The sequence below is a fragment of the Enhydra lutris genome, unplaced genomic scaffold (genome assembly GCF_002288905.1).
Source record: "Enhydra lutris kenyoni isolate GAN:26980312 unplaced genomic scaffold, ASM228890v2 scaffoldscaffold38, whole genome shotgun sequence".
Lineage (NCBI taxonomy): Eukaryota > Metazoa > Chordata > Mammalia > Carnivora > Mustelidae > Enhydra > Enhydra lutris.
The window spans coordinates 11,199,951-11,227,814 of NW_019154122.1; the positions used below are offsets into that span (position 1 = coordinate 11,199,951).

The 27,864-nt window shown below is 53.9% G+C and overlaps 1 protein-coding gene across 2 annotated transcripts; it reads right to left on the reverse strand.

Annotated features, from left to right (window-relative positions):
• Positions 1-1,616: 1,616 nt before the first annotated feature.
• Positions 1,617-27,864, reverse strand: LOC111154723 (mitofusin 2). 2 transcript variants are annotated; one of them, XM_022514589.1, is made up of 19 exons: positions 27,806-27,864; positions 26,480-26,621; positions 22,153-22,331; positions 19,803-19,938; positions 16,436-16,598; positions 15,636-15,760; positions 14,829-14,937; positions 14,599-14,706; positions 12,941-13,109; positions 12,428-12,495; positions 12,176-12,297; positions 9,840-9,966; positions 9,326-9,430; positions 8,956-9,058; positions 8,292-8,512; positions 7,557-7,712; positions 6,004-6,200; positions 5,029-5,163; positions 1,617-3,670 (listed from the first exon to the last, which is right to left on the reverse strand). In XM_022514589.1, the coding sequence occupies exons 3-19, from the start codon at positions 22,325-22,327 to the stop codon at positions 3,601-3,603; spliced, it is 2,289 nt and encodes a 762-aa protein (XP_022370297.1). In that variant the 5' UTR covers positions 22,328-22,331; positions 26,480-26,621; positions 27,806-27,864; the 3' UTR covers positions 1,617-3,600. The 2 variants fall into 2 exon arrangements, with proteins under 2 accessions (XP_022370297.1, XP_022370298.1); XM_022514590.1 differs by lacking the exon at positions 27,806-27,864 and having other exon boundaries at positions 12,956-13,109; positions 26,480-26,657.

A 27,864-nucleotide genomic window follows, 5' to 3' on the forward strand; every position in this document is an offset into this window, starting at 1 on the left:
GGGTGGCTCAGTGGGTTAAAGCCTCTGCCTTAGGCTCAGGTCATGGTCTCAGGGTCCTGGAATCGAGCCCCGCATCAGGCTCTCTGCTCAGCGGGGAGCCTGCTTCCTCCTCTCTCTCTCTCTGCCTGCCTCTCTGCCTACCTGTGATCTCTGTCAAATAAATAAAAAAAAAATCTTTAAAAAAAAAAAAGAAAGAGAGAGAGAGAGGTGAAGGAAGGAAGGAAGGAAGGAAGGTAGGTAGGTAGGTAGGTTAGTTTGAAAGCCATTGGGCTTTGGAAAATTAAGACTTGGGCTCCAATCCAGGACCCATCAGCCCTGCAGCTGCTGACATTTGAACATCTGAAAGCCCCTAGTCCCATGACTACTCTTAGGGCGTTTCCAGTACCATTTCATTCTGGCCCCCAAGCCTGGAGGCTGACAGTATGTGGACTGTGTCATCAGGACAGACCTCATTAACTCAGCAAGGATTACTGCTGAGTTCTGATTCTGTGCCAGGCACGGAACTAAATGCTTGACATTATCGATAAGCAAAACAGACAAAAACCTCAAGCCTTGCAGAGCTAGTGTTCTAGCAGGCGGACATACCAAACCAACCCTATTACGTGGGGAGGATTGCGACTGGGAAAACGTGGCTATTCCATAGGCTGCAGGGCGAGGTCCTCAGAAACGCCAGCAAATGGGGAAGGAAAGAAGGATTTTACGCAGGATGGTCTGGGTAGACCCAGACAATGAGGTAACATCTCAGCAGGTTTGGCAGTAAGAGAGCTAGCTGTGATGTCTGGAGGAACAGGAGGGTCAGCCAGGGCCAAGACCTAAGGAGGTTATGTGCTTAGCACTTTCAAACAGCAAGGAACCAGTGTGGCCAAAGCAGAGGGCACCAGGGAGTAAGGGGTACTGCAGACCTGAAAGGGCCACCACCAGGATCTGGGCCCATTCTGGGTGGGACAGGAGCCGGGGCAGAGGAGTAACATGAACTGAGTTCTAGTTCAAATCTATGGCAAGGTCACTCTGGCTGCTCGCTGCCTTGAAACAGGCACCTGAAGGCAAGGGTGGGAGGGACACGTTGGGTGGCAGTGACCAGGGCTAGAGTGGGGGCTGTGATGGGCTGGGGAAAGTGGTCAGGGTCCAGAGGCATTCTGAAGATGGAAGCAAGTGCCCCTGGAGTCCAGGATGACACCCCAAGTTCGTGGCCTAGGTACAGGGAAGGATGAGGCTGCCATCGACCGCGGTGAGAGGAGTGGGGGAGGCAGAGTCTGGGGCACAGGTGTCGGGGGCCAGGGAGGCTGACGAGTCACTGCCGAGGGCCCTTCAAAACGCAGAAAGCTCACAGCCAAGTTCTCAGAAAGCAAACTAGGGTGGGCCGGTCTGAGTCATTACTTTTTAAGTGAAAAATCAATGGCTTGGAGTTACAGTGAAATCTGTAAAGACATCACTCTAGATTTCCTGGTTCTTAAAGATCGGTTATGCCTTTTGTTCTCAGAGTATGAGTCCTTCCAAGAGCAAGAGGAACCCATAGGCAAATCACAATTGGAACTTCCCCTGAACAAAGTTAAGGTCATTTCAAAATACAGCCTGCAGTCATGGTTTGCCCAAGAACAGTAAACTGAGGCCCCACAAAGTGTTTCCAACTAGGTTTTATTTTAGTGCCAGTATTAACAGCAATGATACAGGAGTAATTCAGGCAAGTAGATCACCCTAAGTACATCGGAGAAAACACTCACTGTGTCAAGCATGTCTCACACTCTAGCAAATGAACGTAAAACCAGAGAACAAAGTTAGCAGCATCAAATTAAAGTGCTTTTTGCCACACTTCTGTCCGAGCCTTTCCCTCAGTGGGATACATTTAATTTCACTTACTGTAGAAGAAACTCAAAATTCATTCATTGCCCAGGGGCTACATTCAAAAAAATTCATGTTTAGTTATTAAATAATTTCTTTTTCCCCAAAAAGCACAGAATTCATTGGAATTGTGTGACACTGATTTCTCCTGACACGCTGTGAAGTGACCACGTAGGCCTGGCAGAAAGCTCGAACATCCTCCTGCCGTGGGGCGATCCCAGCAAGGTCCCCCACTTGGTTCCACACAGCAGCTGCACTACAGTCTGAATGAGCGGGCACCCGGACAGGATACCACCTGTGCGGCCATCTACTGGCGAGCAGAGGCCACCAACTCATTTCCCGGAAGCTCGTTGGTGGCAGTGGTGGGGCGGGGTGGTGGGGGGAATTTCAAGAGGACAAGCCCCACCTCTCGGCCTGAGCCCCAGCTCTTTCTGGGAGAGAGAACCTACTGGTTTCTAGGAAGTTCTCCGACCCGAACTGCGAAGGCTGTTTGCCCCAGTTAACACCTTGGAGACAGGAACCTGCCCCCACTTCAACCAGTAACAATCCCAAACTCAACAGGGAGCATTTCTCAAAGTCAACACGAGGCCAAGTGAGGGTCAGCAAGAGGCTGTGGGGAGCAGGGAAGACGGGAAGACTGGAGGAGGGCTGCTGGGTGTCCCACACCGTCTCTCAGCCAGCGGCAGCCTTACTGGCACAGGAGTTAGTCCAGAGGTCCGGAGGTCAAGGGCAGCCTGGGCCAAGGTGGGGGGGCGGGGGCAGGAGCCTTTCTTAAGGAGCCTAACAGGGACACAACCGAGCTAACCGGGTGGGCTCTCAGACCCCGTGAGGGCTCTGTTCTCCGTGGAGGCCACATTCTCCAGCCATCCCGGATCGGGCCCACCCCCCTCCCTCTGCCTTCTTTCCTTCAGCTACATCCTCGAACGCTCTGGACCAAACCATTTCTGACCAACGAGAAAACCAGACTACACGGGCTAAGGACCAAAACCAGAACAAGGGACGCCATGAAGAGGAGGAATGCCAAGGCCCTCCCTCAGCAGGGACGCGGCTACCTGCTCTCCCCACGCGGCCCCTGCCCTCAGCTACTCTGACTCCAGTCGCTTCTGCAACACCTCCCCCCTCCTAGCACGAGGAGGCTCCAAGACCAACCGAGGCAAGCCCCGCCCCCAAGACATGTCTGAAATGCTCTGCGGAAGGAGCGAGGCACAAAAGCTGAAGGGCCAAACTGACACACACAGGCAACAGCCCTTCTGGGACGGACTCGGGCCTTTCTGGAACTTGTTCCAGCGCAACCTGGGAAGAAAACCCAACCCTCCCTCAGGCGGCCTTTCTCCACAGGGGTGCTGGAGTGCGCAGCAGGCGGGTGTGCACGGGTCGGTGTTGGTGCTGGTCAGAGAAGGGGTCTGCCTGGTACCCACAAAAGCTTCAGCCAGGCATTCCGTGGGGCAGGCAGATCCCAGGACCTCGTCAAGCACTCGAGTCTCAGTCCCGGGCTCCTGACAAAGCAAAGACTCGACTCCTTGGTGTCATGCTGTCCATGTCGTCATTAAAGTTTCCTTTAGGGGCACAAGCCAGATCTTCCTGCAACAGCAGGCAAAGGGGGGGGAAATACTAGCGATCAGGGGCTCAAAATGGCATGAGACGGGGGTGCTTTCCCTCTCACAGTGGCGGCCACGGGCAGGAGCTGCGCGTGGCCCTGCTGGGAGGCCCACACTGGCGGCACTGCCCTTGTCCACACGGGCTCCGGCTCGCGGCAGCCCACTATCTGCTGGGCTGCAGGTACTGGTGCGTGAACATGTTGAGCTCGCTGTCCAACCAACCGGCTTTGTTCCTGCGGAGAAATGGTTACTTTGTAGCCCTCGGAGCTGATCACGGGGGACAGAAAGACAGGCCCCGCACGCTCTTCTAAGGACGCCTGACATGTAACCTCCTTTACTCCTCCGGGCACCCCCCATTGCACAGATAAGGGAAAGAGGCCCAGAGAGGTCACGTAACTTCCTATAGTCAACTGTCATGCCAGAGCTGAAAGTCAGGCTTTTCTGACCCTCCAGCCCTACGCTGGCTTCACCTGACCACAGGCAAGTCCCCAAACTGTCCGGAACCTGGTTTTCCTGCCCATCGGCAAGGGGTTGGGTTGCTAGATAAGCAGCCCTTACGGGTTCCACCCATCCCTGTTGGTGACAAGTGGCAGAAACACGCTCCACCACACACGCCCCCCAGGAGAGGTCCCACGTGTCCCCAGAGAAGGCCTGAGCCAGGCTGGTGGGCGAGGAGGGCCCATCTGCACTGTCAGGGAGGGAAAGTCCACTAGTTGCTGAGGGGACCGGTGCTGACGTCAGCGGCAGGGGCAGGAAGCACGGGGTCCCCACGGCTGATGTTATCTCGGGCCGAGCGGGCCGAGGACCTTTGCACAGTGCTTTTAGGTGCAGCTCTGTGGCTCTGTCATGAAATCCTGCCCTGTTCTACAGATGAAAACAGTAAGACCAAAGGAAGCTCTGTGACCTGCCCAACGTGAGTGCCTGGGCCAGAACCCAGGCCTCCTGCTCCTTCGAGCCATCCTTTCCAGCAAAGCACGGACAGAAGCTCTGACTCTCAACAGGGACCCCACAAGGATGGTGTGCCAACGCGGGCCCTGCCAGTCACCAGCTAGGTACCCAGCTCTCCTGGCGGTAAAGAGGCTGACCTACCCGTCCCTGCGCTCAGAGAGAAATGGAGTAAAGCATGTAGCAGGTCTAGCCCACAGGCCCCAGCACACAGTAGACAATAAAAGATCATCAACGTGCAGAGCCACAGCCTGCTGGGGCACGCGTGCCTGGAGTCGTCTACTCCTGGCCTGACCGCTTCCCATGGAATCCCAGACAAGTAACTTCTGGAGGCCCCAATTTTCCCTTTTAGAAAAAGGAAATGGGTCGTACAAGCCTGGAGAGATGCCAAGAGCTCAAGTGCCAGCCACGGGCTGCTAAGGAGACGCATACGTCTCAGTTCCTCCACTGCCACCCCGGGCCCAGCTGCAAGCGTCTGGAGGCCGGTGGCCCTCAGTCCCGCTGACCCTCCAGCGGCGTGCCGTCTAACCTCTCCCATGCAAGTGAGGTCTGTGTCCACACCCAAGACAGAGCTGCGCGGAGGCCCCCACGGCACCCGTGCCACGCGCCGGAGCTCACCACCTCTGGCCGCCCAGGCTGACCTCACCTGAGCAGTTTTGCTTTGCTCTGAAGCGAGTCGAGAACCTCAATCTTCTCGTTCATGGCAGCGATTTCCTGCTCCAGGTCCTCCCGGGTGACGTCGACTTGCTGGCACAGGTGAGCAAAGGTCCCAGACAGCTCCCTAGGGGAGAGAGACTCTGGATCAACCGGGCCACGTGGCTGTTTTGCGGAACGCCATGCCTGGCTAAATCCCACCATGTGTGGGGCAAGGAGGTAGCCCGTATGTCAGCCACTGACAGTTAGTTCTGCTCTGCGCCACCCCCGTGTGGCTCCCAGCCCCCGGCCGACACCTTGTCACAGCCGCCACCCACACAGCATCGCCACAGGGAGAGAGCCAGGAGCACCCTGCCTTGGGCACGACCGGCCAGGATTCAGATCCCAGCTCTGCTGCTAATCACCCAGCGACAGGGGAAAAGGGATGACTCTTCCAGTCTGTTTCCCCATTTGGAGAAAAAAAGCCAATACAAACAACGTCTATGTCAAAGGATTCACAGAGAAAATGAGAAATTAGGTGCCAAGTGCCTAGCAAGGGGCCTGCCATGGAGCAGTGTTAGGCGGGCAGGCCCGCACTCCCGTCCACCAGCCCAGCAAACCATCCAGTCCCAGCTGCCCAAAGCTATGCCAGAAAGACAGGCCTGCGACTTCGCATGTCAAAGCTCTGCCTATAAACCAAGCCCTTCAAGGCAACCTGTGATAAATACTACAAGTAATGTCCCCTGCCTTCCCATATTCTCCTTTCTTGGGGGAACAGAGGCCTGTGTGGACCCAGCCCAGGACACAAGGCGTCCCTAGCAAGACCCCTCTCCCCGTCCCTGGTCTCAAAGCTGACACTGCACAGCTGAAGGCCAGTGGCAGATGATGCTTGGGACCCAGCTGTATCCAGGCCTGGTCCAAAGGGAAGCTACAGGGAGTCCTGGGCCACAGGAGCCAGCGCCGGCCCCGGCGCTACGGGGCCACTCACTGTTGGACCTGATGGCTGCAGTTGGAGCCAGTGTAGCTGACGACAAGCTGTAGCTTCTCGCTGGCGTACTCTACAAACTGGCGCTTGAAGGCCCTCTCCTTGGCCTTGGTGGTCCACGTCAGGCGCTCGTAGACATACAGGAGGCCATAGAGTCCAAAGGAGAGGGCGATGAGCCGCCAGCCCACCGCCTTCCACACCTGCAGAGGCACAGCGATGAGCGGACGCAGACCCTCTGCCGTCTCACCGCCCATCTTCTCGGCTGTCGCCACCAGGACCTGCCCAAGGGTCCCAGTTCAGAAACAAGAGTAACTTAGTGTTGACCACATAACGTAACTGGTGCAAAGAAGACAGGGGGGCAGGGAAGGTGGTGTTAGAACCAGAAGCATAGACACAGACACTTAGAATTCTTAAAGATGAATGTAAGCATGCTCTACAGTGACATTCCATTCCAATGGCACTGAGAAGTAGGAGTCTGCATTTTGTTCCTCGTGGGTGGCTTCTGCTGGTCTGGTCTGTAATACTTCAGTTCAAGGCAGTGTTGTTATAGTCGAAGAGCAAAGGACGTGGAGCCAGACACCAAGGCTTCGGTGCTGCCTTCCTGCCTGCCTGAAACTTGGGCAAGTTTCTTTCCGCCCATTCTTCCCAAAAGGGCCATAACGGCCTCCACCCAACTCACAGGGCTGTTTGGATAAAACGGGGCATTTAAGGTAAGGGTCATATGACCATCAAGTATCAGCATCTGAGCTAATGACCCCTGCCAGGTCATCCTCTAGGAACACAGCAGCACAGAACGCACCACCTACAGAGAGGGAGGGCAAGGGGCCTCAGATCCGTCCCTTCCCAGCCCTCCAAGCTGACAACAACTCCTGGCAGCTCTGCCACTGTCACATCTGCCACCGCTGTATAGCTCGAAAGACCATGACCGAGAGCGACGCCACAGGTTAGGAAAAGTCAACATATGCCCAATGGCGGCTGCAGAGCGTCTTGGGTCAGGACGTGGGGAGCACGCTGGTTATTAAGAAGGCAGCCTGTGAGCTCAGGCCTCGGGACAGAAAGGGAAGGGCAAGAAAACCGGGAGACACCTTTGCAGGTTTTGCTCTCGGTTTCCTCACCTACAAAGGAAAAGCTCCTGGCCACACCCACCTATCTAGAACCCAGCTTTGCCCATTTCTCAGGTCTCTTCCCTACCCATCGTGTAGTGCAGGCTCCATCGGGGACAAACATGGCCTCGAGATCAGAGTTTCAATCCTAACTCTATCTTTGGCAAGCCAACGAGATGTTCCTCCTCTGTAAGGTGGGACTGGTGATGTCTAAACCTCAGGTTAGCGCAGGGAGACTTTAAAAAGTCAACGAATACACATTGGGGCTTAGGCTCGGGCTGTGCACAGTTCCTCATGAGACCACTGTGAACAGTCAGTGGTGGCCATGAAACCACCGCTGTGCCCGCTGTGACACATGGGGCCAACGCAGGGACCTCCCCCTGCCACTGGGACTGTGCCCCCCAGTCCCCGCCCTCCCGCCCCCAGCCTTCCCGGGCAGAGCTTGTCACTAACCACGCCTCCAACAACGAGAATGCCCATGGAGGTCCTGGACGTCAAGGAGGCCAGGCCGGTGACCATGGAAACCATGAGCTCTTCTTGGGTGAGGGAGCCCTGCGGCAGCGGGGGCACGCTGGGGTTGGCTGGCGTCAGAGGGACCGGGCGCTGCACCTGAAAAGAGATGACAGGAGGGTGAAGGGTGTGGCCAGCCTCTCATTCAACAGAACCCTCAGTGAGCCTCAGGCCCCGGAGGCTGGGAAGTGGGATGCAGCACGGCTCTGCCATTTCCAAAAAGCAAAAAAAAAAACCCAAACCAAAAAACCAACAAACTTTGCGTGCAGCCAGGGAGCATTTAGGCTCCAAGGGGAGCACTGGGGAACCCCACAAAATGAGAGCCCTGGCCTTCCCGCCACGTGTAGGATGTGCCCCAGGAACAGGACACACGTAATTCAAGTGCTATGGACAGGAGTGGTTTAAAATCCGACTTGTGGAATGGTGCCATGTGGGCATGTTTAAATCTTCTATATTCAACAGTTATATACTTATTTTAATATGTACTAAAGACAAAACTCAGCTAACCTGTTAAATTTCGTTAACTATGGGTACTTAGGGGAAGACTCGACTGATGTGTGGCAAAAACTGAGAGCTGCGGTGTGCTGTGTGGCCGCCGAGGCGCCCGGCCGCCACCGCAGGACAGCCCCGTCCGAGCGGTCCCCGCGTCTGCAGGAGGGTGAGGCGGGCGCTGCTTGCCTGGTCGTTGTAGCCCATCAGGGCCCGGCGGCTGTTCTTGGGGCCCAGGAACCTGTTCACCAGCATGGTCCACCCGAGAGAGAAGTGGAACTCGATGTCCTCCTGAAAGTCCGCACACAGCTTGTCACAGTTCAGGTCGTAGCTGAGGGAGAAGCACTGCCGAGGGACGAGCACGTCTATCTGACTCCGCACAGACGGAGGCAGGAGGGGTTTCAAACCATCTGTCAGGAGCAGAAATGAGGAGGAAGCCCATCAGCTCGTCAGCCCTGTGCCGCACCGGTGCCCTGCCTCGGGACAGAAGCCGTGCCAGCCCCGCCGGGGACGCGGACAGCTGTGCAGGAGTGGGCCCGGGCTGCAAGGGCCTCCTCAGAGAAGCAGGCCAGCGCTCCCCGGGGTTCTGTGCACCGAGGCTCTACACCTGCTGACATCTATGCCCCGTGTGCATCTCAGGACAGGCCAGACCCTCAGTCTGGGACAGTCCCGTGGGGCCACCAGAGACGGCTCCCAGAGTCTGTGTGTGGATGAAGGCACAAGATACTCCGAGAATCGGAGGGTCCGGAACGGACTCATCAGCACAGCTGACAGACAAGGGAAGGCCGTCGTCTCTGTGCACAGGCCTCCAGGGCGGACCTGCGGGCAGCACGGGGGCCCCTGAGGCACTGACCTATCATGTCCTGCCGCGTGGCCTGCAGGGAGCTGCTGACAGCCGCGGAGCAGCGGTCGGACATGTTCCGGCCCAGTCCCTCCTCGATGTGGCGGTGCAGTTCCTGTGTGCGGACAGGAGAGGTTAAGGGAAGCAGAAGCAACACCAGCATCAGGAGCTCCTTCTGGGGACCAGTCTGAGGCTGGTGAGCCCAGCCCCGCAGGGGACTGCAGAACACGGGCTGAAGCCGGGGTCCTACCCGCCCCCCACCCCGGCTGAAGGGCCCGGACACAGACCAGCAGGGGCCGAATCACCGTCCTGTGTGGCCGTTCCACCCCGCGGCCAGAAGGGACGGAGGTGAGCGCAGAACCTGTGACGCTTGACCACTCACGTTCTTGTAGACCTTGAGGACCACCGGGGAAGGGTGGAAATCCATCTGGTACTCGTCCACCAGCACGGAGAGGCGCCTGATCTCCTCCGCCATCGCGGTGGACACCTGCGAAACAATGAGGCGCGCCGTCGGTGAGGGCGAGCACCTGCCACGTCAGGAGAGCCCAAGTGACACTCCAGACCACATGAGCGCCCCCGCGAGCCAGCGGTCTCCTCGCTCACTCACCACAGGAAGGCTCCTGAGGCAGAAGGGATGTTGCAGATGGGCAAGCAAACACTCGTCTGAGATGTGGAGGGGAGGCCCAGAGGCCAGGGGCCGGCCCAGGGTCACAGAGTGGACCAGGGAGCCCCAAGTGTGTTGCAGGGGGGTACTATGCACTCAGGACAGAGCTACAGCCTCCTCTGCAAGGCTGAGAAACCCTCAGGGGAAGGACGTGCGTCCTTTCACCTTCCCAGCCCTCCAGATGCGACTCGGGAGTCCAGACCTCCCCGAGTGCTTCCTCCCCAAACCTCACCTGTCTCTCGACCTCCTCCGTGATCTGCTTAATCCGCAGCTTGTAGTCCTGCGCCAGGAGCTCCAGCTGCTTGTCAATAAACCTCAGCCGCTCCTGCCGCTCCTCCCGCATCTCCAGGCAGTAAACCCTGAGAGAGCGCACGCTGGTGTCAAGAGCGGGTCCCCGTCCAAGCCCGCAGAGGAGCAAGGGGACCGGGGAAGCCTGCACGTGCCCGACAGTTTCATGTGCGTGTGCAGAGACATGCTCTCCGCCTTCCCAGGTGCCAGCCACGTACTCTTGGGTCTCCCACCTCAGAAGGGGGGGTCGGGGCAGGGAGCGCACTTTCAGGGGGCTCAGACCAAGTTCTGCCCATTCACAGAGGCAAACAGCTCAGCCTCATTAGTCATCGGGGCAATGAAATTAAGAAGAGGTTCTACTCTAGGCAGGCAGAAGCCTGACAAAAAGCAGCAAGTCTGAAGTGTTGGCGAGGCTTGGGGGGAGCTGAGTCCCGGCAACACGCTGCTGGGGGGACTGGGAGCGCATGTTTCCGAGAGCAACAAAGGGAAACAGGGTGAAACTGAAAAGGCACACACCCCGAGACGAACAGTTCCACCTCCAGGAGTTCATCCCAGACGGACTCTTCCAAATGTGCACAAGGGGCCACGTAAACTCGTGTCCCCTGCGGAAGGGTTTGCAGCAGGAAAACAACGGAATCTAAAAACCAACCCACAGGAGGGACTCCTGGCTGACTCAAGTCAGTGGGGCACCCGACACTCGATCTCGGGGCGTTCGAGCCCCACACTGGGTACAGAGGTCACTTACATAAATAAAAACTTAAAACATCCATGAGAAAAATGAGGTATATTCCCCAGGGAATACTCTATGGCAGTTCATGGTCCCAAACTCCAACTCTATGTTATCGGCAGGGTAAGGGGCAAAATCAGTGCTGGGCAGAAACACACGGTGCACTAACGCAGACGGTCCCAATACGACGTCTCTGCTTTTTAAAGCACACACAAAACGGGGCACCTGGGTGGCTCAGTGGGTTAAAGCCTCTGCCTTCGCTCAGGTCATGATCCTAGGGTCCTGGGATCGAGCCCCGCATCGGGCTCTCTGCTTGGCGGGGAGCCTGCTTCCTCCTCTCTCTCTGCCTGCTTCTCTGCCTACTTCTGATCTCTCTCTTTTAAATAAATAAAATCTTTAAAAATAAAGAATGGAAGAAAGCACACACGAAGCAACATTACATACTCTTCCAGATCTGTGTGAAAGTACTTTTAAATGGATAGAGCTACACATCCAATTCAAGGCTGTGGTTACCTCTGAGGAATGGGCAGATGACAGCGGCACAGGGGCTAAAGAATCAAATGGTATTTAATGGTTTTGTTTTTTGTTTTTTTAAAGATTTTATTTATTTGACAGGGAGAGAGACAGCAAGAGAGGGAACACAAGCAGGGGGAATGGAAGAAGGAGAAGCGGGCTCCCTGCTGAGCAGGGAGCCCGATGCAGGACTCGATCCCAGGACCCTCGGACCACAACCCAAGCCAAAGGCAGACGCCAAACCATCTGAGCCACTCAGGTGCCACCTGGGTTTTTTTTTTAATTCAACTTCAAGATAACATAAAGCAAACACTGAAGGAAACAAGATGTTTTTGTATTATTCTCTTAACTTTCCCAGATGTAAATTTCTAGCAAAAAAAAAGCCTTTTAAAAAAATGTCTCCTGGGTGGCTCAGTCGGTTGAGTGTCTGACTCTAGGTATCAGCACAGGTCCTGGTGTCTGGGTCCCGAGACTGAGCCTCGAGTTGGGCCCAGCAATCAGCCCTAAGTCTGCCTGAGGTTCCTTCTTCCTCTCCCTCTGCCCACCCCACAAATCTTCCTCTCTAAAATGAATAAATATATCTTTAAAAAAAAAAAAAAAAAAAGAAAGAAAGAAAGAAGAAAAGTATCCTGGGGGGAGGGGGCCGCCTAGCTGGATCAGTTGATGGAACATGCAACTCTTATTCTTGGAGTTATGAGTTCAAGCCCCACATTGGGTGTAGAGATTACTTAAAACAAAATCTTTTAAAAAAATAAAACACATGTCCTGCTTCAAGCTCTAAGAAATGCTGCAGTGCTCAGTGTGGTGCTAGGCCCAGGCCTCCAACACGGGCCTGAGGGGCAGCGTTTCAGGGGACCACCATACACACCACAGAGGACAACCAGACGCCCAACGGACATCCTCAGCAGGCGACTCCGCGCAGGTCTGACTGGGCCTGGTGGCAGCCCAGAGACTCGGCTCTGCCGGTAGGCACACGGGGGAGGGGGAGGTGATCACCTCCCGGCACTGCCTTCCGCGGGCGCGCGGTCTTGGGTTCTTACCGCTGCTCCTGTGCCGCAATGTGCAGAGAATCCATGATGAGGCGCACGGCCTCTGCGATCTGCTTGGCCCGGACCGTGTGCTGCTCAAATTTGGTCTTCACAGCGGATTGGGAGATGCACTCCTGGAACAGACAAGAGGTGGTGAGGGGGGCACCAGCCACAGGCCAGGCTCTGGCATTCACTGCCAGGGACATGGCTGGTGGGTGCTGGGGGGGCCACAGAATAACGAGATACTGGACTCAAAGGGCTCACCTCAAATCTCCTTTCAAAATTCTGAAACTCGAACATCCTCACTTGAAAGCCTTCTGCGAGAGCGCCCCCTAGGAGAAGTGCACCGCATGAGTCGGGATGTGACTGCAGGGCAGAGGAAAACCCCCAAATCCCCCAAAGCCAATACGACCAGGCACTGCTTTTACGGCACTGGCAGAGGGGCGCCTGGGTGGCTCAGTGGGTTAAGCCTCTGCCTTCGGCTCAGGTCATGATCCCAGGATCCTGGGATGGAGCCCCGCGTCGGGCTCCCTGCTCAGCGGGACATCACCTTGTTCCTCCCTCTGTTTCCCCTTGCTCGTCCTCTCCCTCTCAAATAAATGAATATAATTTAAAACAATAATAATAAAAAACGAAATAAAAATAAAATACCAGCAGAGAAACAAAGAGCTTCTTACTCATGGCTCTTCTTACCACCTCATGCTCAGAACTACCTTCTACCGGCTGACTTAGCACAAACCAACTGTCTCAAACATCAGGGAAAAGGAAGAAGGAAACCTGTTCCCTTGTCACCTCCTTCAGGCATGCCCTGGGCCTTCTGGATCCTGGCGTTGAGCACCTCCTTGGCAGACACAAAGAAGATGCGGTCTCCAGCCTGGCCTCGATCCACCACACCCAGCTCGTCCACCAGGAAGCTGGTACAACGCTCCATGTGCTGCCGCCGCACCTGAAGCCCAAGCAGATGGGTGTAACCAAGCGGGGTGCCGGTGGGCCCTTCCTGATGGAGCCCACAGCCCCCAACTGCCTCTCCTCTAAAGAACAGGTAATACAGTCACGTGGTTCAGTACCCCAAAGGTACAAACACACACACACACACACACACACACACACACACACACACTCTCTCTCTAGAACTCATCTTCCACCATCACCATTCTCTAGGCACCAAGCTCCCCAAAACCAACACGATAGGGGTCTCCTGGGGTACAGGCTGCCACAGCTACTTTATGCACATACAAGCAGAAATGCTTAAACACGTGGGATGCTCGGATAGCTCAGTCGGTTAAGCATCCAACTCTGGATTTCAGCCCAGGTCGTGATCTCAGAGTCGTGGGATCAAGCCCTGCATGGGGCTCTGCATTCATCTTGGAGTCTACTCGGCATTCTCCCTCTCCCTCTGCCCCCCCCACTCATGATCTCTCTAAAATTAAAAAAAATTAATTAAAATTAAAAATAAAAAAGTGGGGCGCCTGAGTGGCCTGGTTGGTTAAGCATCTGCCTTCAGCTCAGGTCATGATCCTGGGGTCCTGGGATGGAGCCCCACATCGGGCTCCCTGCTCTGCAGGAAGCCTGCTTCTCCCTCTCTCACTCCCCTGCTTGTGTTCCCTCTCTTGCTGTGTCTCTTCCTGTCAAATAAATTAAAAAATCCTAAAAAAAAAAAAAAAAAAGCTTAAATATGCTCCAAACTGCCCCTTGCTAGAACCAGCACAGCGTCTTCACTTTGGTGCCCAAGAAGGGAAGGAACACGGGAGCCAGGAAAGACTCTAAACCTGGGCTCTGTCCTGTCAGGCCGAGTCCTCCCGGGGCCTCACGTATAGGATGAGTGACGGGAAAACCCCTCCTAGCTCTGAACTCCTAGGGTTTTCCTGCCCGGTGCTTTCCTCAGTGTGAGCAGACCTCCTCCTTCCAACAACTCCGTGACAGCCACCTCACAGGCGAGGGGCTTCCCAGTTACCCTGCTGGGCACCGGCCTGCCAGCTGCGCACTTCGCCCTCCCATGCTGCCAATCTGCTACTCCTTTCTCTGGCCTTTCCTGTCATACAGGACAAGCAAAGAACTGTGAACCGTCAGTGAGGATCAACTCTTCTCCCCTCCTCCTTCAGGCTTCTCTCCTGGATGTCTTCTGAAGGCTGAGCCTGTTCTACACGATTAATTCTTTATGAACTGAAGTGAGCACCAGCCTCCAACAAGGGCACAGCTGAGGCGGCAGGGACGCTTTTCGGACCTGGACGGCCACCTTCGGAAGAGCAGGGGGAGTGGGGGGGCGAGGGCGTGGGGAAGTGGGGGCAAGCTCTCGGAGCCCTCCGAGGAACACGTGGGAAATCTCTGCTGTAGGACTCTGTCACGGGCCTGCTGTGGCCCGGGTGCCCACGAAGAGGTCCTGAGTAGACACACAGGGTGGCGTCCCCCACGCTGACGGACAAACAGCCACTAACCTCTTCCATGTACTCGGGCTCTGAGGCAGACGCGTCCCAGCGGTTGTTCAGGATGAAGATGTTCGGGCGGGACAGGCGCTCGCTCACCTTGTGGAAGAACTGCTTCTCCTGATGGAGGAGAGACCTCAGTTAGAGGAGGGGCTGTGCCGGCCAAGGACCTGTCAGCCACGCGCCCCGCTTCCCGCTCAGCTAGGTTCCCGGGGTGCAGGAAGAGGTGGGAGAGGGGTTACCGTCTGCATCAGGGTAGACTCAGAGTTGGCCACGAGCACAAACACGTCAGCGTCCAGGCAAAACTTGTCAATCCAGCTGTCCAGCTCTGTGGTGACATCGATGCCAGGGCTAGAGGTGATAGGGGCAAACTATCGTCAGGCACACAGACCGGGGCCCTATTCTTCCTGCTTTGCACAAACCCAAGGCAGCCAGGCAAAGGAGGAGGAAGTTACAGTTCTGAGAGAAATCGGGCCTGGCCTTTATTCGGAGGGATATCTACTTTTCATTTCATACTCTCCTCGACTGTCTGAAAACGTGTGTTTTGTTCCATCCCTGCATCACTTTTCCCAAAAAAATGATTTGTAATTTCACTTTAAGGTAACAATTAAGATAAAACTTTATGTGCATATGACTCCCAAAAGCACTGAAGTACTGTATGTACTTCCCAGGATAGTTAGAACCCGTCACCGAAGCATTGCTTCGAGAGACATAAAAATACCACAGGGACTCCACCACGACCAGCGCCCACCCCTCATGCGTGCACCAACGCTGGGTCCGGGCTGAGACCCTCCTTCACTTTTGGGTGTTCCCCCCATCCCCCTTTACAGACCATCACCGGGACCTCTCCAGGGCACTGCCACCAGCAGATACAGTAACCGACCCCTGCGAGATCCAGGAGGCAGGAGGGCCGGGCCGGGCCGGTGTGAGAGGCCGTCCACTTAAGCAAGCAATGACCGGCCCCGGGGGACCCTGGCCTGGACAAGGCAGAACCAGAAACCTGGGGACTGGCCAGTCTGGACCTCCGAGGGAGGTTATTCCCCTCTCACCTGTCCATGAGCACGAGGTCATCCTTCAGGAGCGGACACTTCGAGTTGGGCCACATCACACTCACCAGGCTGCCAGCGTGCAGCTGCTCGTCCTGGTGAAGGGCATGGGCCAGCTGGTTCACGGTCTGACGGGGGAGGAGGAAAAGAAAGAGAGGTCAGGGCTGAGGAGGAGTCACCAGGCAGGAGGCTGCCCAATGTGCCTGGCACGCGCGGCACAGCGGCCCGACGCCGCGGCCTGCCCGCTACCCCACCTGCTTTCATTTCGCACGGAAAAGCCAAGAGCTGGGAGCTGCCAGCAAGAAACTACTACTCCTCACTCCCCTTTTAAGCTTCTTTCTTGGATGTTGTCCTAAAGCTGCGGTTATTCTGCACTGATGAGTTCTTTACGGACCAAAAGTAGCGCCTGGCCCCAAAGAGGAATGCAAACGGCTCTCAGAAAAATAAACAGAGACAAGCCGCCGATTCCCAATCACAGAGCCAGAGCGGGAATCGCTCTCTGGCCGCCGCTCAGGAAACGAGGCCCAGGCACACTTCGCGGCAGAGAGAGGCTGGCGGGCCTGCCAGGCTTTCCACAGGAACCGGAGCCTCCTGACCCCCCACCCTTCCCGAAGCTCTGGCACCTCCGCAACGGCTCGGATCCAACAGGGCTTCCCCTCTCCCTCCACAGGGGCTGCCGTCCTGCTTGTCCCCCTGACGGTCCGCTCACCAGGGACGTACTGGCTGGTCCGAGCGCTGAGCCGCCGGCAAGCCCAGGGCCAAAGGCCGCGCCCGCTGGCGTGGTCCCCGCCACAGCCCCTCACCTTGACGCTGCGCTTCTCCTCCGAGCCCTCTGTGAGGAGGAAGGCCTCGTGACCGTCTGTGCCCTCGACCCGCAGGAAGCAGTTGGTGGTGTGGCCGATCCCAGAGGGCAGGACTTTGTCCCAGAGCATGGCATTGATCACCGTGCTCTTGCCATTGCTCGTCCTGTGAGGGGACACCAGACGTCAGGGACGCTCCCCGTACCGGCATTTCGGCTCCCACAGTGAGGTTGCCAGCCCAGAAGCCCAAGTCTCCTTCTCTGCGGGGCACCAGTACCCACACAGGCGGAGTGGGCACTCTGTGTTTATGAGGATGGATGGACAAACGCCTCTGGCCTGTGCCCGTGGTGTGCTCCCGGTCCATCACAGCACGCCTACCCGCGAGCAGACACTTAACCGGTCCTTGCAGATGCCCGCCCCTGACCCGCGGCCCGCAGCATCACCACGAACTCCCTGTCTCCCTCCGAGGGATAATCCCCACTGCTTCTACTGGAAACCAGGGGCTCACCCCCGGGGCGGCCTTCCTCAGTCTAAGTGACCTCAGCTGAATGACCCCCACGCCCATGGCTTTTCACAAAAGGCCCATTTGCTGCTCTTCTCCCATCACACTCCCCCTAAGGCGAGAAGCCCCACCCTTCAGTCCCCCGGATAACGGTCACCACTAGGGAGATGGCTGGAGTCTTCTTGTCCAGCACAGCCCTTTTCTACATTCTGGTGACGAGAGGGCCACATCTCTGAGATGAGGATGAAAAAATGACAGCCCCCAGGAGTGGAGGGCCACAGACTGAGGCTGAAGCCACCTTAATCTTCATAATTAGCATGGTGACCTTTAATAGAGGTTCCTAAGTGCATGTGACTGATTCACTAACCCTCGTGTATCTATAAACCTTACATTCCTTTCTAGAAGGCAAACAGAAAGCCCCGACACATCACAGAACAGGAATTAGACCTCTTGCACAACCTTTGAGCACAGAAAGCCATAAACAGGCACAACCGTATCTACCCAGAATCAGGAAATATCAGCAGCCCCTACACCTTCGTTCTGATGAACGACACCCATCCCTTTAAAATCCTCTTGGCCAGTGGCACCTGGGGGGCTCGGTCAGCTAAGGTCGGACTCTTGGTTTCGGATCAGGACGCGGATCAAGCCCCAGGTCAGGCTCTGTACGGGGTGTGGTGCCTACTTCTCTCTCTCTCTCTGCCCCTCCTGCTGCCCTCTCTCCCTCGTGGGTCATTAGGGGCAGGACTCAAGGCAGAACACCTTTTCCTCAGATGGCCGCTGTGTGTATAGCATCCAACCTGTCCAGGTGCCTTTTCCTTTATTAGATTTTAACCTTTTTAAAGGTACTGTGATAAAATAAGGAATGTATTTGATTTGTTTTCTATCCCCAGTTCTTGGCACGGAGCTCCTAAAATCCTTGGAATTTCCTAAGTGATGGAAGTGTCTTTCGTCATTCACAGGAGCCCCTTTTGAGCAGCTTGTCTATGCTGAGAGGAGACCCAGGGTGGGATCCCCAGATAGTCTCAAAATGGGAGGGTCACCAGAAAGACCAAAAGAAGAGAGGGCTGGACTTTCAGCCCCACCCACCCACTTCAGGGAAAAGGGGCTGTGATTCGACTCCATAAAAAATCTTGGACAAGGTGGTTTGATGAGCATCAGGGTTGATGAAGCATCCACACCCCTGGAGGGTGTCATTCTGGACCCCACATGTGTACCTCTTCATCGGGCTGTTGTTCTGTATCTTTTATACCAAACCGGGAAACCTAAGTCCATGTGACCCCAGCTTTCTGAGTCACTCTAGCACATTAATCAAAGTTGAGGAGGAGTCACAGGAAGGTCTGTTCTATCATCAGTGGGGCAGAAGCCCAGGTTTCCCAACAGCATCTGAAATGAGGCCTGTCTTGTGAGACCAGGCCCTTAACCTACGGAATGTGATGCGTCCTACAGGTAGACCGTGTCAGAGGCGAGTTCCACCTGCGGAATACCCAGGGTCTGCTGAGAACTGCAGAACTGCTCCGAGTGTGGGAAACGCTCCAGACCTCTAGCATCTACTAGACCTCCAAGTAACGAGACCTGACGGCTAAAACTGTAAGATCCTTGTAAGAAAACAGAGGAAAGCCTCATGACATTGGATTTGGCAAATTCTTGGATATGACACCAAAAGTAGAGGCACAAAAGCATAAATAAATACAGGGGACTACATCGAAATGAAACACTTCTGTGTATCAAAGGACACACTCAACAGAGTAAAAAGGCAACCCACGGAATGGGAGAAAATATTTACAAATCACATACCTAGTAAGAGATTAATCTCTGGAATACCCACAAAAATCCTACAACTCAACAAAAAACCCACAAACATCCCAATCTAAAATGCGCAAAGGACTTGAACAGACATTTCCCCAAAGAAGATACACAAATGGCCAACGAACACAAGAAAAAATGCTCAACATCACTAATTAAGAGGGAAAGGCAAACCAAACCCCAGTGAGATCCCACCTTACACCCATTGGGATGCCTATTATCAAAGAAAGAAAACAGGTGGAGAAAGGATATGGAGAAACTATAACCCGTGTGCACGCCCGGCAGGGATGAAAAATGGTGCGGTCGTCTAGGGACAACAATATGGTGGCTCCTCGAAAAGTTACAAGTAGAATTACCACATGATCTGGGAATTCTACTTCTGTGCCAACATCCAGAACTGGAAGGAAGGTTCAAACAGGCATTTGTACACCCGTGTTCACGTAGCATGATTCAAACAGCTAAAAAGTAAAAGCAACCCAAGTGTCCATTATGGATGAATGGACAACCAAGACGCGGCCTATACACGCAATGGAGTATTATTTAGTATTATTTAGCCTTACAAAGGAAGGACGTCCCGAGACGTGCCACAACAGAGATGAACCTTGAGGACATGATCCTAGTGGAAGAAGTCAGTTACAAAAGGACAAATACGATATGATTCCACTCACTGGAGGTCCCTAAAGAGTCAAATTCACAGACAGAAAGCAGGATGGTGGCTGCCAGAGGCCGGGGCTGGGGAGGAGAACAGGAGTTCGTGTTTAAGGGGGACAGAGCTCAGTTCTGCAAGACGAAGACGTTCTGGAGATGGCTGGTGGTGATGGTCCCACACCAACGTGAACGCACTAAACACTACAGGACTGCAGTGTACACTTAACAGTGATCACAACCATGAACTTTCCGATATGTGTATTTTACCACAGTTAACAACTGAAAAAGGACGGGGAGGAGAGCCATGGGTTCTGAGGCACGCCGGCTGCTCCCCACCTGAGGTGCTCAGACGGTGAGATCGCACGCGTGCCCCCTCCCTCCTGTCCAGGAAGAAGGGGGAGGGTTTCACAGACTCACCGGCCAAAAAAAGCCACTTTCATGTGCCGTCGGGCCAGCACCTCGCTGATGCCCCTCACTTTGGACAGGTAGCCCTTGACATCCAGAACCTGTTCTTCTGTCGTAACTGGGTCCAGTTCTGCGTTCCTGTGAGTGTCTGGAGGTGGAGATTGAAAATGAGTCACTGCACGGTCAAGGCAGCTCCACGGTCACAAGTCTGTTGGGGACAGAGTCCACCGCCACGGCTCTCTGCCATCGCCTGCAGGATCCTATCGTGGCACTATGACCCAGCAGTTCGGGACGAGGCTTGGAAGCAAGGCTGCCTGGGTTCCAGTGCAAGGGAAGTGCTGCTTCTCCCCTCTTCCCAGCTCTGTGACCTCAGGCAAATGAACCTTCCAGGCCGTCAGTCTCCTGACTCTTAAAATGAACAGCAGTGCCTACCTCCTATGACTGTTGCAATGATTAAATAAACAAAATACAGAGATTTTGCCTGGGAGGCTCGGTCAGTTAAGCGTCTGCCTTTGGCTCAGGTCATGATCCCAGGGTCCTCGGATCGAGCCCTGCCTCGAGCTCCCTGCTCAGTGGGGAGTCTGCTTCTCCCCCTCCCTCTGACCCTTCCCCCCTTCTCGTGTGCATGTGTTTTCTCTCTCTTGCTCTATCTCAATGGATATTTTATTTAAAAAATAAATTTAAAAAAATAGAAAAGAAACAGTCAGTGGACTGACAAATCTTTAGAGTCCAGTCCCAAGGCAGTCACCATACTGCCCCCTCCAAGCCAGGTCCCAAACACATCTCAGAAGCACTCCGGCTCTCTCCTCCAGCCCACCAAAAGAAGAGGCCTCAAAGTCGGAGAACAAAAGGAATCTAAACACCCACTCCTAACGGCAGCACATAAACACCTTCACTAAGCACGTGTCCATCCACAGCACCACCTAAGGAAGCGGCTCAGAGCATCACCTACGGTCAGCCTGGGCTCTGGGAGGAGCAGCCCGCCCGCCCCATCTCTGCACCCACAGTGCCAGATGCACCCGAGCTACTGCTGAGTGAACAGGTAACGAGCTGGAATCATTTCAACTGCAATCTCGGAACTTTGGAATTCAGGTTTTTAAATTAACAAAACGCAGAGACCGCCTTCTCCTGCATCAAGAACCACGCTGGGGGGAGGGCAGAGCGAGGCCATTCTCAGTCTTCGTTTGCTCAGGCTGCTCTAACTGAACACGACAGACATGGTGGCTCATTCAAATGGGAATGTTCTGCTCCCAGTTCTGCGGCTGCAAGTCTCAGATCAGGGTGCTAGCCTAAGGGATGAGGGCCCTCTCTCGGGCCACAGACTTCTCACTGTATCCTCATGTGGCAGAAGGGGGCCAGGGAGCTCTGTGGGGGTCTCTTTTATAAGGGCACTAATCTCATTCACGAGTGCTCCCCCCTCACACCCTAATCACCTCCCGAAGGCCCCACCTCCTAACCCCATCACACTGGGTCTTAGGATTCCAACATGGGAATTTGGGGGCACACGAACATTCAGACCAGAGTACTGGAAATACTTCCTTTTTATAAAGGGAGCCTTAAGCAGTGGCCTGTCACGTAAACCAACCAAGCCGAAGCCAACCCTCTCTAATGGAAAGCAGAGGCTGACCTGTGTCCCTAGGGCATTTCCACTGAACATCAAGAGTTCTGCAGACCAGAATTTAAAAAGCCCTGGTCTCGCTTGGGCACCTCTTTCACAAACAAGGAAACCAAGGGCAGGGAAGGCTCAGCTACTGGGTCTTTGCTGACAATCTCAGACACAGGAGCCAACATGTGCCTTCTAGAACGGTAGCCTGAGAAAGCCCGAGGGGTTGGCAATCGACTGAGTGGGGCCCTGGGAACCCTTCCCCCTCTGCTGATCGAGCAGGGACTAGAGGCTGGACTCAAATTAGTAACTAGTGGAAAAGGTGCCAGTGACGCAAGTTTCCTATCCATAATCCCACTGACTATAAATATCAGAGAAAGAACACCCCGGCCAGGGACAGCCAATACCCACACAGGGCCTGGTATAAACGGGCCAAAGAAAACACCTGGCCTCAGGAGTCAGAGACACATGGTAGAGCCCTGCTGTGTCACTGAAAGGTACTGAGCAATTCTCAAAACCTCAATCTGCTTGTCTTCTACATGGCGGTAAGATGCACCGACCTTTCATGAGTCAGTGACACAGAATACGCAGAATTCCTAAATGACAGGTCCCTTGTTTTCCTGGCCCCATCTCCCTTGAGCCCTGTCTGGGCATGAGCTCCCCAGTGGCCAGGCTCTACCTCCCCACCCCCAAATCCTCCCACCTAAACATGGAAGCTGACAGAGGAGTGAGCCCCGCCGAGCAGGTTGCCTGTCTCACCTTCGAGGAAGGTGGCACTCTCCTGGATGTAGGCACCCAGTTGCTCAAAAATGCCATTGATCTTCTTCTTGGCAGTGACAAAGTGCTTGAGTGGGGAAGCATTCACCTCAGCCATGTGTCTCTTGTCCTTCTTGACTGTGACGATAGAGTTGCACCGAGAGAAAAGCAGGGACATCGCGCTGCAAGAGAAGACAAAGTGAGTAACCCACGAACGCCCAGCTTGGATGTTCTGCTAGGGCCATGGCAGGGCACGGTGCGGGGGTCTGGGGCTAGCTCTGGGGGCCATCAAGAGCCCAGGCCCTCCAGGACTAGCTCAGGGATGGCAAGATAAGAGTCAGTGTCCACAAGAGAACAAAGCGACCGCTGAGGACATGTGGGCAGTTTTCCTGTGACATGGTGTGGGCACTCACCTGGGGCCAGGGCCCTGAGCGAAGGCCTTGGGTGATCACACCTGGGTTGGGGGATCCTCACCCGGGGGCAGGCCCTGCCTGTCCCACCTCAGAGAGTCAGGCAGGAATCATGAAGCCCTCCTCTCAGCCTCAGGCAGAAAAGTGTGACAGAAATCTTACTTTTTTCCTACACATCACCCACTTGAGAAAAAGCACTGAATAGTGAAAGCAAAGTGATGCTCAAGGTCCATGACCCCCACCACAGCCCCCCACCCCGCCCCCCACCAGCCACCCTGCTGTCCAAGTCACAGGGCCCTAATTCCTAACCAATTGTTTTGTTTTGATTTTTGGTGATGGTCGGGAGTAGACAAAGGTGAGGCTCAAGTGACAGAGGTTTACGTCTACTATTTACTTAGAAACACTGATTGGTCTTTTTCATTATAAATGTGTACACACTGCAGAAAATGCGGAAACTGAAGGAAAAATCCATAAACCCACCATTCTGTGATGAGCACGGTTTCTCAGGAGTCTTGTTTCTGCAGCTCTCTCGCTCTCAATCATACACACCTTTTTATAGCCTTTATTTTTTCGAGTAGCAATAATCTGTTAGGGGCTGTGAGGCTTAACTCCAAAGTCCTAGAGATCTTTGGTCAAAGCCTAAAGAGGCAGACAGACCGGAGACGAAGGCATCTGGATGTGGCTGTGCCTACTCCTGAGTCCCACTGTGCACAGAGCTACTTCCCCAGCACAGCCCTCGGATCCTGGATGTCAAAGGACAAAGGCCCCTCTAAGGGTAAGGGGGAGTGTGCGCAGCTACGTGTGCCTGGTTCTCAGGCTCCAACACCCAGCAAGTTCTTGTAGGCCACTCCCTTCCCAGCGCCCTCATCACGGCAGCCTCAGCTTTCCGCCCGCCCAAGCTGGCAATCAGCACTCATTGCCTCTGGGAAATGAGGAGAAACTTCCCAAGGGTGCCAAAGAGTATACACAAGTCCCAGAGAAGCAGAAAGAACATCTAGAGAAAGTGCAAAACACCTGAAAACTGACTCTTAGGATCTAATCATCCCCAAGAGCGGGCAGACAGACAGACAGACACACAGGGACGTATCGACCCACATGTTTTACCTAAACTTACAAATTAAATTACTCTGTTACTGACTTCTAGGGAGACAGGAGAGACAGGTAACTGTATGTCCATTTCTACCACCCTCCTCAGTAAGCCACCACAACTGTGAGATTTTCCTAGTGCAGAGGTCATGTGTCGAGGACTTCTGGGGCTAAAGAACTCTGAGAAAGGGAATTGGGAAGAAAACACTACTGGCTCCCCCAAAACATTAGAGTGCACCGAAATCAGGCTTCATGTGGCCCAGCAGGTAAGACTCTCCGGAGAAATGGAGGATGAGTGCAAAAAGTGGAAAGCATCGAAAGGAGAAGAGAAGGGATCCAGGATGGGGCGTGACACATCCATAGATGAGATTCTGGAAAAAGACAGACCTGGGTTCAAATCACACTCTTTCTGGGCCGCATACACCTGGGCAGGTTATTTAACCTCAGAGCCTTGAATTCTTTATGTGTATGACAAGTGTGATGCCACACAGACTGAGAAGACTCAAGAGGAACCAGTACAAACTTTAAGGTAGTTGTATCTGTTATAAAGCAGCGACAGAAACTCCACCAGCAAGATCGCATGACTCTCCCCTAGAACACACAGCCTTCGGGGAAGGGCAGAGACAACACCAACACACCCAGGGCTCCCCCACCACTGCCATGGGGAATTCAGCAAACAGGTCTGTTCAGGGCTGAGGATTAGCAGCGCCCAGCCCCAGAAGTTGACCTGCTTGAGGCAGAAAGTTCCCTGAGATCAGGGGGAGTCTAGAAGCATATGCTTTTGAGTTCTGGTTCATTGTCTACAAGCCCAAAGGACATGAAACCAAAAGTGTTAGTGTTCTGTAAGTGTTAAGATTCAAAGGCAGGCACATTCCACAAAGCTTAGTGGTTCAAAGTTGTATGATCTCTCGGAGTCACTCCAGTCCAGAAGCTGACCTGCTCTCACCATTCCCTGGCCTGCAGCCGCATGCCCCAATCCTTTCTCACAGATGCTACATCCAACCCATCTAAACTGTCCGATTTCTCCGGCTCAGTGAACTCCTGAACTCCCGTGTTTGTGCTGCTGCTTCACCCATTCGGAACATTCCGATTATCCTTCCAGACCCAACTCTAGTGTCACCCCCTCTGTGAAGCCTTCCCTGGCATCTCCAAGCAGGACAAGGCAACCTTACCAGACTTCTGTTTTTTTAATCACACTGTCTCCTCATCTAGTCAATGAGCTTCCAGAAAGACAGTCTGATTGGGTCGTGACCTATTTCCATTTTTTTCTTCCTCCTCTACGACTCTGAGGAACATGGATGAATTAGTGAATGTCCCTCAACGGGACTGCCCTCTTACCCTCCCACTCATCTTTTTTCTTAAAGAGCAGCTTTTGGCACATCATCTGTTTCTTAGTGTTTGGAGCTCAGGGAATCAAGACAGTTGAACAAACCTTTCATATTCCAGGATCTGATCCTTCAAAGAGTGAGCTGGACATACATATGTGCACCGATGAACCTAAGTTGCAGAAAACATGCACACGAGCCAAGACAGAGCCCCCACTATCTTGGGGCTTTGCCTGCTGGCTTCCGACCCTTACAGGGTGGTAGGAAGCAGCTGGGTTCCTGTGCCTCCTCTGGGAAGCCCTGATAGTCCCTACTTCACTGCAGGGCTCACGGCAAGCTTGTGGGGCCAGTCCCCCAAGCACAACTGGGTTAGAGTAGCTCTAGTATCAGCTGGACATCACGTGGCATGCCTCAAGCTGTTGTGACAACTACGAAGTGCTCTTCAAGTCAGGGTTTTAGATAGTTTACTGAAGCATTTCCCAAAATGTGGTCCACAGAAAGGTAGTACACCCCATGCTCCATGTAAAGAGGGTTCCATAGTGAAAACGTTTATAAAACGCTATATGCCACAGTCTGCCTCCATCAGAGTACACGACCAAAGCAAAGACTTTGGAAAAGAAGGCCTGTTATAAAGACACTAGCTTAACTGTATTTAATGCAGCATTTCACTAATGTATCTAAAGAAATTCTTCTTCTACATAACAGCTTTTAAAATCTTGAGGAACACACTTTGGGGAAAGTCTCATTCATCCTGGCCCTCTCCCTCTCCCACCCAAAAAAATTGCTAGGGGCACAGCATTAACAGGTATTAACTTAAGACCAGAACCAAATACAATTCTCAACTGAAAAAAAAAACAAAAACAAAAACAAAAAACCTTGGCCTCAACCTAGGCTATTAGTTGAGGAGTATCAGGCGTCTTGCATGTGCGAACAGCGGTAGCAAAATTCACTGCATGGTGTGTTTGGATCCCAAGCAAAGTCCCTGAATCCACACCACCTCCTTACCCAGTTTTATGCACAGCAACTCCTAGCAGGGAAAATAAAATAGGTCCACGGATCGTCTGCTGGCACAACTGGAACAGAGGAGAAGCTGAGAAATTGAAACAAAAGAGTATACAGGGTAAAGGGAGCAGAGGAGACTCTCAGAAGAGCTGTGATAAGGAGCCAGTCTCTGCTGAGCAGAGAGGGGGGAGGGAGGAGCCAGCAGAGTAGAGAACAAGGGAGAGAGATAGAGACTAATTCTTCAGGGAACCCAAAGATTCTAGACACTTTCTGAGCTATCAACCTTTAAACAGGCTCTCTCCACCACCAGTGAAATCGTCCATGGAAGTAGAAAGGACATACAGTTGTGTTTTTTTGTTTTTTGTTTTTTTTTAACAGAGATTGGAAAACTCCAGTTCTGTGCAAAGATGACCCCATCCAAGACACGTGCCACTGGATGGCCAGCAGAGCACACCCCTTTCCATTCAACCCAGATCCAGGATGCCAAATGTCACAGCCACCACTTACTTTTTGGATGGTGAGAGACCTTCACAGGCTGGGCATCATGGGCATGGCTGGAGTCAAAAAGACGAAAAGAATCTGAGTTCTCCTCTGTCCTGTCTCTCAGATTGAGGTTGGCTACTGATTGTGTTGACTCCACCAATTCCAACTTATTGGAAAGGAAAAGGAACATGTCAACAAGGAGCAAATTTTAAAAAAAAAAAAAAAGTGCACAAAACATGTTTAATCAGTTTTAAAGCCAAACAAACTCATCCCTGAGGGAAGCTTAGTCATTGCCCACACTAGGATGGTATGTGAGAGAAGTGCCCAGGAGAAAAAAACACACAGGTGGGGACAATCCTGGGTGTGCACAAACATGTGGTCAGCCACGTGCTGGTGAGACGCAGGAGCTTGCTAAAGGCACGTCCAAAGTGGTATGAGGAGAGGAGGTAGCAGAACAGGGCAAAGACTGGACTAAAGGACTGTGGAACTCAAGACTAGAGATGGGAGAGTGGGGATGAGGAAGAGAAGCTGAACTTATTGAAAGGCTTTGTGCGCTAGAGGCTGTAAAATCTCTCGCTTAATCTTCAATTCTATGGGGGCAAACAGAAGCTTGGAATACTTAAAAGATGTACAGACTGCTGGTTAAGTGGCCGAGCTAGAAACTGAGATACCACCTTCCTTTGACGCCAAAGCACACTTGTTTTTAACTTCGTGGAACTGCCTTACTCCACCCTTGCAGGTGGGAAGAGTGATAATCAGAGGCCTTTCTGGGAGGAGAAAGAAATGAGAGGAACAGGGCAACGAAGGATCACAAAGGATGGGCACTTTTGTCTTCATGTATCCAAATAGCTAATTATTCGGCATCTTGTGTGTGTGCCTCCTGTGTGTTGCTAGGCGCTAAAGTTAAACAGCACCTGCCCTCAAGGGGCTTACCTTCACGTGAGAAGTCAAACAAGAAATAGGTGACAGCACGGGAGTGCATTTAGTGCCCAAAGTGGGAGAGGACAGGGTGCTAGGGTGGTGAACCCGGGCACTTACGTGCTGAGTAAATGCTGGCATATACAGAAGACTGGATACGAAATGGCCAAAGGGCCGGGGCGGAAAGTGGCGGGGAAGGAGAGGGAGACGAGGAACCTCAGGGAACGCCACCCCGACTCCCAACACCCGCGTCCCGCCCCCTGCTCTCAGGGCCGCGGAGGGCCCCGCAGCGAGGCCGGGGCATGGGACGCCCGCCTGCCCGGATCCCGAGCCCCCGGGGTTCCAGCGTCCCACCGGTCCCCGCCGGGCTGCTCAGGACTCGCAGGGTTGGGCCGGGCTAGTCCCCACCCCTCCGGCTCGCTCCCCTCTCACCTTCACCTTCCCGGCCTCGCGGCGGCCATCATGCCCCCCACGTCACCAGAGGGCGCCAC

What these genes read in the sequence shown, in the direction of transcription:
- LOC111154723 (XM_022514589.1), bottom strand. Translation starts at nt 22,327, where the DNA reads ATGTCCCTGCTTTTCTCTCGGTGCAACTCTATCGTCACAGTCAAGAAG. An exon ending in AGTCTACCCTGATGCAGACG is followed by an intron (nt 14,707 to 14,828) that starts GTAACCCCTCTC and finishes CTCCTCCATCAG; the next exon opens with GAGAAGCAGTTCTTCCACAA. An exon ending in CGGAGGAGGTCGAGAGACAG is followed by an intron (nt 9,431 to 9,839) that starts GTGAGGTTTGGG and finishes ATTGTTTCGCAG; the next exon opens with GTGTCCACCGCGATGGCGGA.